A 9,897-nucleotide genomic window follows, 5' to 3' on the forward strand; every position below is an offset into this window, starting at 1 on the left:
ACTTAATTTAGCTATTACTTTCTAATTATTTCACATTTACATCTAAGCCTTTTTATAGTCGTTTTATTTTTTAACTTATTTGACCTGCACGAAACATCTTCCTCATGATAGGAAGTTTAAAAGTTGTTTGACAAAGTTTGAAAACCTTAACAGATGTTTTTATTTTCTCTCTTAAATTATTTCAATTACACAAAACACTTTTCTCATGATATGTAGTTTGAAAGTTAGAATGGCAAATGTTGTTATATGTTAAATACAAATCACTTTTCTGACCAAAGACTTTTTTATTACCCGGGCAATGCCGGGTAGCACAGCTATTATATATATATATACAAGTATATATAATAATATACAAGCAGGTTCCCAGATTCTAGACCATAATAACAACTTTACATCGACTGTTAAAGCACTTAGAATAGCAGGATTCCTTTAGTAAGTAAATATTATATTGAAACTGCAAGCTTACAAATCTCCATAAAAAACAGCAATTAAACAGAGAAAGTGGATCTTTTCACATTGATTAAAAACGCAATGTTTAAGAGATAACAAAAAAAAATTGATTGCGGTATACTGAGTCTGTTAGAGTGTGTATATTTATTATGAATAGAAAAACAACTACAGGTAGTTTTAGTAAAAAGCCCTTGTTGTTGAAGAAAAAAAGGTTTCTAACTTGGCTTATTTCTGAGGCTTCATTACTAAGAATTTTAATCACAGGTGTCATTAGTAACTAATGTCCTGTGTACAGCCTTTTGTTGTTCCTCGGATAAGTAAAAAATATTTCGATATTGCGATATTTCGAGAACTAAACGTACAATCAATCTGGACATTCAGAATTTGACCGAAAACATATCAAGCACGAAGCGACCAAAATTCCGTACTCCTACCTAAACCGAAAGTTGAACAAAATTGAAACTACGCAGACGAGTTTTTCTCGAATGATCTCAGGTCCAGTGAAAGTGTTAAACGTGCTTAAAAGAGCAAAAGTAAAAATGAGGTAATCAAATCTGCAAGCTCGTGTAAAGGTGACAACACACTAGGCGATATTTAGAGCGATATCGCTCTGCGTGGCGCTAATCTGCGCTAGAATTCACTCAGCGTGCTCATGCAGAGCGATAACGCTAGACTTTCTCTACACAACTTTATCGATAGCGAGATTCATTTCGATTGGTTGGTTTTCACCAGAATGCAATTTATGGCGGGTAATTATTTCTTATCGATGTTCACCAACGTACAGCAGCGACAATTGGCTATTTTGTTACGATTGAAACATCTTCAGAACGAACACTGAATTGTTCATAAATTTAATAATAGTGCTCTCAGTCCTGTGCACCATAACAAACAAAAATTACAAAAAATCCGAGTTGAAAGCCAACATTTGCAGTCAATCGTTGCGCAAGTTGACCATCTTGAGAACGGTAAATATTTAATTAAGTATATATTAAGTATAAAAATCACTACAAAATAAAATATGTATAAAAATAGTAAAAAATATTACAGTTAAAAATACAATAATCGTTTTTTCTTACGTCTTCTTGTAGTGTAGGCAGTGTACAATCCGTGAAAGTGAGATAGGTTTAATAACAAATGCGCAAGTTGTTTACGTTGTCGCCTAGACGGAGCCGTATTGGCTAACCTAAATTTATTAAAGGTTGACTTGAAACAAAATTCCCATTCCAGTAACTTGATATCAAAAGATTCATCATGTCTTACTCTGTTGTGTTGTAGGTGCCAAATATGTGGGAATGTGAATGCAAGCTCTTAAAAGCTAAAAAACGAACAGTTAATCGCAGCCACACGAGACCGCCGTAGTTTGGATTCTCTTTCCAAAACGACTCAAATGTGACGTAGCTGTGGTAGATGGTTTCTGTTTACACTTTCATGCAACCTCATTCGTCGAAATATTTTCAGAAATATACTTCACGCATTCAATAAAACCATGTCTATTGTTCTTACGCGTCTATTTTATCGTCATTGTAATGCTATCAGTTTTAGCAGTGATATTTTATAACTTACTGTAAAAATTCATTTAATTTTTTAACCTTACCTCGAAGGAGTACATATCATTGTCTGATAATCATGACGAGCCTGGTGGTCACCTGTGATAATCGAAAAGTGTTGCAAAAATTATTTGCGAAGTATTGGGTCACATGATCAGATTACGACTTGCCGATTAGACCAGGCCGAAACGAAACTGTAAAGTAGCGAGCATCTATATTTGATACGGGGTCCTTGGTAAAACCCGAAGTGTTTGTCATAAACTAGTGCTACGATAAGTTTATATTGAGCTTTTTATTGGCCTTTCAATTCACGTGACAAGACAATAACCAGACTATCATGACTACGTCAGAAAAATAAATAGATTCCAATCTACGGCGGCTTTTCGTTTTTGAGCTTTTAAGAGCTGTAATCACTTTTCCACGTATTTGGCACCTACAACACAACAGAGTAAAACATGGTGAATCTTTTGACACCAAATAACTGTAATTTGAAATTTGTTGCAAGTCAACCTTTAACAACTCCGAAAAAACTAATGATACGGAATTTTATTGGCAGTTTGTGGGCATGCCCATTATATCATTTGCTAGTGAATCGCTCAAGTGTGTTTATGCACACGCCAGCGATATCTCCGCCCTCCTCATGACGCTCGCGATAAAATCGCCTAGTGTGTTTGGACCTTGATAGTGATGTAATATTGCTCATAATGGCAGACAGAAATCGCAAGAATTCGTCATAATAATGATAGGAAGATTTGCTTTTATTACAAATTTTAGTCTATCATATATTAAGCTATATAGAAGCTTGAGCTAAAAACATGACATGGTAATAACACGCTGCCCATGGCATGGTTAGTAGATAGTAAGGTACTTAAATGCAACCTCTCATGTACCTGCATCACCTCTCATGTACCTGCACTACCTTTCATGTACCTGCATCACCTCTCGTGTACCTGCACCACCTCTCATGTACCTGCACTACCTCTCATGTACCTGCACTACTTTTAGTGTATCTGTGATACCTCTCATGTATCTGTGCTACCTCTCATGTATCTGTGCTACCTCTCATGTACCTGTGCTACCTCTCATGTATCTGTGCTACCTCTCATGTACCTGTGCTACCTCTCATGTACCTGTGCTACCTCTCATGTACCTGTGCTACCTCTCATGTACCTGTGCTACCTCTCATGTACCTGTGCTACCTCTCATGTACCTGTGCTACCTCTCATGCACCTGTGCTACCTCTCATGTACCTGCACTACTTTTAGTGTATCTGTGATACCTCTCATGTACCTGTGCTACCTCTCATGTACCTGTGCTACCTCTCATGTACCTGTGCTACCTCTCATGTACCTGTGCTACCTCTCATGTACCAGTCAATACCACTCAACACTCAACAACCGCTGCTTGATACAATCTGATAAAGGTAAATGATCATTAGAAATCATATTGCTTTTCAACTACCGGTACATTCTACGTATTTCATTCACATCATTATAGTATCACCTGTTCCATAGTGGAGTATTTTAGCTTGTTGATATATGTACAACTTTTTATTGGCATTAGTAATCAGTAATCACCAAAAAAAGGATGTTTTCGATACATAATAAAAGATAAAAAAATGAAAAGACATACAACAGAAATTATCGAGTTGAACAAACGTGATTTAAAAGTTGATAATCTAATAGTGTTGTAAAGGAGTTGGGATGGTGGATAGTAGGGTGTAAAGGTTTTTGGGATAGTGGATAGTAGTGAGTAGAGGATTTAGGATAGTGGATAGTAGTGAGTAGAAGATTTGGGATAGTGGATAGTAGGGAGTAGAGGAGATGGGATAGTGGATAGTAGTGAGTAGAGGATTTAGGATAGTGGATAGTAGTGAGTAGAGGATTTAGGATAGTGGATAGTAGTGAGTAGAGGAGATGGGATAGTGGATAGTAGTGAGTAGAGGATTTAGGATAGTGGATAGTAGTGAGTAGAGGATTTAGGATAGTGGATAGTAGTGAGTAGAAGATTTGGGATAGTGGATAGTAGTGAGTAGAGGAGATGGGATAGTGGATAGTAGTGAGTAGAGGAGATGGGATAGTGGATAGTAGTGAGTAAAGGAGATGGGATAGTGGATAGTAGTGAGTAGAGGAGATGGGATAGTGGATAGTAGTGAGTAGAGGAGATGGGATAGTGGATAGTAGTGAGTAGAGGATTTAGGGTAGTGGATAGTAGTGAGTAGAGGATTTAGGATAGTGGATAGTAGTGAGTAGAGGATTTAGGATAGTGGATAGTAGTGAGTAGAAGATTTGGGATAGTGGATAGTAGTGAGTAGAGGAGATGGGATAGTGGATAGTAGTGAGTAGAGGAGATGGGATAGTGGATAGTAGTGAGTAGAGGATTTAGGATAGTGGATAGTAGTGAGTAGAAGATTTGAAATAGTAGTGAGTAGAGGATTTGAGATAGTGGATAGAAGGTTGTAGTAATAGAAAGCTATTTGATAAGTAACTTTTAAAGAAAAATCGCATCTAACGTAGCTTTAATCTAACGTAGCTCTTCAAAAAGAAGCCCTGTACAACAGCTTATAAATTAACCTAAAAGCAGCCAAGACAAAAGTAAATCAAGTCTATAGAAAAAGATGACGGGGAAAAAGGCTTACAAAGAAGAACAGAACCCAACTGAGTAAAATAACTGTTTATCGATTTGAATGGAGCGGTGATAACATAAAAAGATGTGACCATAAAGAGGTTACTTCATCTGACTTGTTTATCAACGTAAGGTGTCATCAACACTGTTTATGACTAGTCGTGTCTAACTGCTTATCAAACATGGTGCTGGCATTACAGAATTCAAACTCCCTTTCTTCATGGAAGATTTGTCATGAACAAACCTGGAAAGTCGCAATATGTAGCAGCAATGCAAATACATGTATAAAGAAAATGCCAGCGCACTTTTGTTCTTACAGATTATGAAATACAAATTGATTGAGCAATTATTAAAGCTCACGAATCAATTGAGCACAATTTTAAACCAATCAGAACATTATAAATGGTGAAAGGTGTCAATTGAATCCATTAGCAAATGAATTCATATTTTAAGATAGCAGAAATTAGAAATTTCTTTATGCTTTGCACTACATTTTAATTTATGTCAGCACAATGTAAGGTAGTGTAAGCTATTGGAGCTAGTTTATACTAGTGAATATCTGTTGTTAAACTCATTTTGATGCAAAATGAAACTGCGAAGTGCTGAGTGTTGAGCTTAATAAACCTACAGAAAATGCGAAACTGCCGTCTGCTTATTCATCTATATATATATATATATATAAATATATATTTATATCATATATATAAATTAGAAAATTAAATAGTTCACTTATCTTTTTTTCAGCTACTGACAGTTTCTTGCTAGTGCACTAGCAAGAAACTGTCAGTAGCTGAAAAAAAGATAAGTGAACTATATAATTTTCTAAATTATACTGTTCCATCCTATGTTGAGCACTCTGATTTTAGTTCTATGTGTGATAAATTTCAATATATATCACATATATATCATATACATGTATATCATATATATATATATATATATATATATATATATATATATATATATATATATATATATATATATATATATTAATCTCAGAGTTTCTGTGTGCCTGTGTGTAGTTCGGTTCATCCAGCTATGGCTATTAAACTTTAGAAATGAATAGTCCGCATCGCAGAAGATTTGATCTCGGAACCTCTCATTCGCCAGGCAAATACTTTACCAATAAAGCTACACGAGATTGATGGATTCATTGGACGCCACCAATTTTCGTTACGGCGCAACGTAATTTTGTGCTTGCTCTCACAATTCTTATTAGTGAGCTTACTCAAATTAACCATTGACAGCAATAACCAAAATGGCAGGCAACTACAATACCTCTCACTGTTTATAAGCAGATTTTTAATACCAATGCAACACCGGATATTTCGCTAGTAGTCAATAAAGTCGAGGGGTATAGAGGAATTATGGATGTTCAAAAAGCACAGATATAAATTAGTTCTATGTTACCAGTGCAATGTAGAAGATGGTAAATTTTGGTTTAATTGTGCTAGGTCTGCTACGCTCTGCTAATGTCGGCCTGTGGCTTCTGGTTGCTAGTCAGAATCAACTGGTTTCATGTGCGGTCAGCAACATGTGACCAGCTTCAGTTAAAAATATTTTCTAAGAGCGACCTGTTCATAGGTGACAGAGCTTCAACAGATCTGGTCATGATAGAGCGAAGCCAGTATGGGATGATCTCAACAGAAAACATTACGACGCAAATATGGCTGAAGCTTATAAACATTCTAACCTGTTCTTATCAAATGTGTTCAGCATATTCAATGCTTCATCCTCCTCATTCACATCTTCCCTCATTGCACTTTCATATACTTCTACGCTATTGCTATAGTCGTGTGGAATGTTGTTTGGAGAAACACAAATAGGCTCCATAAATCCTGAAGTAACAAGAAAAAAAAATGAGTTAGCATATTATGGAGGCCAATTTAAGTCTCAAATCTAGACTTGCTGTCTAATTTAGTCTCTAGTTCACTTCATGCTGCAGGTCATGCGTGCTGTTGGTTCCGTATGCTGTAGGTCTTGTGTGCTGTAAGTCCTGCCTGCTGTAGGTCTTACCTGCTGTAAGTCCTGCATGCTGTAGGTCTTGTGTGCTGTTGGTCCTGCAGCACGAAGGGCTAAAGCATGCAGGACCTATAGCACGCAGGACCAACAGCACGCAGGACCTGCAGCATGAAGTGCCTGTGTGCAGTAGATCATGCATGTTGTGATTCCTGGGTGCCGTATCTATAGGTACTGAGCACTAAAGCTCAAATAAACAGATGGAGACATGAAACAATGGAGAATGAAGCCTGATGGAGAAAACACAAAGCTTGACAAGTGCCTGTCTTAACTTACTGTAAAACCTCTAATTGAACGCCATGGCGCTCTATTTTTCAACTCATCTTCTTTAGTGGTGGTCAATTGAAGGTGGCGTTCAAATAGAGGCTGGTGTTGCATTTTTTCTAATTGCTCGTCAGAATTTTGGGAAGATAAATTGGGCCCTTTTATGGCTAAAGCAAATGTCGCCTATATTTTGGCCTCTTTTTCCGGTGGAGCGATATTAGAGCTTTTGGATGCAATTAATTTGCTAACTTACACCTAATTCGTCAAAAAAATATCATTAAATAAAATATGCATTAGGAAGCCAAGAAATATCTCTACCAGTTATCCATTTCTTGCAATTAATCTGCGATGATATTATAGCCTGTGCCTTGCTTTGCAATTTGTTAGAGCTTTCAATTTTTCAATTCATTCAAAAATTGAAAGCATATTTTTATTTCATGTCTATATTTATCAATGTTGAAGAAAAGCTTCTTGCACTCATTGATATGTTTGCTCCAGTTTGAAGCCAAAACTAGCTTTTTATATGCAATAGAAAAAGAGTTATGAGCTTCGGTCCATTGTAAGGCGTGTTAAGATAACCGCAAGGATGCTATTAAATAATATATACCATAAATCTGAAAACTCATAAGTTATATAATGATATATAATCAATATGGTTTAATCAAAGGATACAAATATATATATATATTCATGAACAAGTAAAATGAACGAACTCATATTAAATGCAGAAACAAAAATTAACGTTTTTAAAATCAATATATTTAGATCGTTTGCTCAGAGAGCTGTGTTCTGATTGTTGCTTTCGATGGAATGAACTTCTTCTGTTTGTCCAATACCTTCCACAATGCCTTCTCACCACAACTTTTTCTGCACTGCTGATTTAGTCGATAATAGCGTCCAAACAATTTATTGGCAGGGCATACTTTTACGCGTTGCATGTAGGACAAACACGAGGCGTTAAATACGCATTAAACAAGGAACTACTATGCCTGAGACAGTTATTAATTATTTCTATGGTGTTGCTTTCAAAGTTTTGACGAAAACCAAAATGAAAAGTTTGGAATTGGACAAGGAAAGAATTAATTATTGTTGATATAAACAATTTATTATTGATACAAATTTGTGTGACTTTCTCCTGATCAGTTGATATTACGGGTTCGTAAAGACCAAAGAGTGTCAAATTGGTAGTCAAATGGAGGTGGCGTTGAAATAGAAGTGGTCCTCTACTTTTAACCCTTCTTTCAGGGTGGTTGTCACATAAGGTGGCATTCAAATAGAGTTGGCGTTCAAATAGAGTTGGCGTTCAAATAGAGTTGGCGTTCAAATATAAATAGCGTTCAATTAGAGGTTTTACGGTATATAGGGTTTGCCATGCAATGACATCTTCTTGAAAAAGTAAGTTTACCTCATCTTATCCTCTCTAGCAATGCCAATGTCATATTGGCTAAAATATGTTGGTATGATTTAATGCAAATGGATGCGACAAAAAATGTTTGTAAAATTCCGCAACCCTAACAGATGTAAGCATTGTGATCTAAATACCAAGTAGAAATGAACTATAAAACACGGTAAGTAGATATATGCCAATCATAATGCTAACCGATACAAATCCACAACATCCATTGGTATGTTCCAATTATGAAAAATAGCGTAAAAGGAATGGCTGAACCATCAGATAAAAAGTGCAAAACTGAATGACTGCATCACCTACGAAAACGTTTCATAAGGTACATGTGGTAGCTTAAAACAAATGAGCACAATGATCACTGGTCATAAGTAACTTTTTACGAGAATCAAGATCGAGTTACTTCTGGTACACTTAGCTATTGGTTTGTATTCATGCTGTCACAAGATGACAGTAGATTACAACAGCATTGATAAATTGCGTTTTGCATTTTCATGAGATCTATCAAGGCCTTGTGATAAAATAGTCGTTGATGCATTTGATGACTAAAGCTACTCGGACTAGACCAGAACGCAAAACTAAACATGTGAGATCTTCGTGAAAATCTTTTACTTAGTACACTGAATAGCTTAGTTGATTAATTGTTTTGGACAAAAAGCCATTGTGAAACTTTTAATTTACATATAAAAAACATAACTTTTTAAAATTTAGATTTATTACTACACCTAATGCAGTGATGGCTCATATTGTTTTACTTATTGTCCCTTTTTCATATTTTCATCCGGAACAAATATGTTTTCATTCTTTGACTGTTTGTCTCCATAGTATTGTTTGACATTTCAAATAACTAAAATGTGTACAGGATTTAAGCAAAGCATTTACAAGTGTTTTGATTAAGCATACAACATGTGAACGTCTATGTTGGTTTAAATGAGTGGGTGCACAGCTTGAGTATTTACTGATTTATCAACCTGCAGCTCTTAGAGCATATCAGTGCTGTAGTTTTTTTGCTATTACCATCCATCGAAATGCTAAACTAAAGAGCGTTTAGCATTCTGTTCGCTGGAAAGTGCGAAACCCTATTGTTTTGATAAGTTTACACTTTTATGCTGTGCATTAACAGTTTTGATTTTTTCTATAAATGTTTATCGGTTTAGAGTAGAAATTTGATGAATATGTCATTAAATATAACTAAAAAACTAACCTTCTCGATTAGTAATAATTAAACAAAATCCTAACAATACCATAACGCAAACACCCAGCCTGCTTTTAATTGTCAATGATCTGTTCAGACTTGGCTACGAGCAAGCTTAACCATTCTTTCAGAATGCAAATATAATTTTCAACACTAAAGTGCAAGCCAGTGCAAGGCTTATGAATACCTGAAGCGCATTAAACGGTTACTTTTGACAGCAGGATTAGCAAATACCTTGTGAACATTATAACGCATGCAGTTAACCACCACACAGCTAACTCTTCCCTTATTCAGCAGTGCCCATCTACACGAGACCACAGCGGCCTAATGTGGGATCCCACAAGGTGTTGTAATTCTGACTGATCTCACCTGAAGTATTACCGTAACGTAAA

The 9,897-nt window shown here is 35.9% G+C and overlaps 1 protein-coding gene across 1 annotated transcript in view; it reads right to left on the minus strand.

Annotated features, from left to right (window-relative positions):
* The window catches only part of LOC137405797 (uncharacterized), a 41,112-nt gene extending 31,215 nt beyond the window's left edge, over window positions 1-9,897 (minus strand). The window contains exons 1-2 of the mRNA XM_068092205.1: window positions 9,875-9,897; window positions 6,316-6,460 (exon numbers count right to left, since the gene is read on the minus strand). Of these exons, the coding sequence (XP_067948306.1) occupies window positions 6,316-6,455 (140 nt within the window). The 5' untranslated portion in view covers window positions 6,456-6,460; window positions 9,875-9,897. The remainder of the gene's footprint in view (window positions 1-6,315; window positions 6,461-9,874) is intronic.

This window comes from Watersipora subatra, chromosome 10, assembly GCF_963576615.1.
Source record: "Watersipora subatra chromosome 10, tzWatSuba1.1, whole genome shotgun sequence".
NCBI classification, from domain to species: Eukaryota; Metazoa; Bryozoa; class Gymnolaemata; order Cheilostomatida; family Watersiporidae; genus Watersipora; species Watersipora subatra.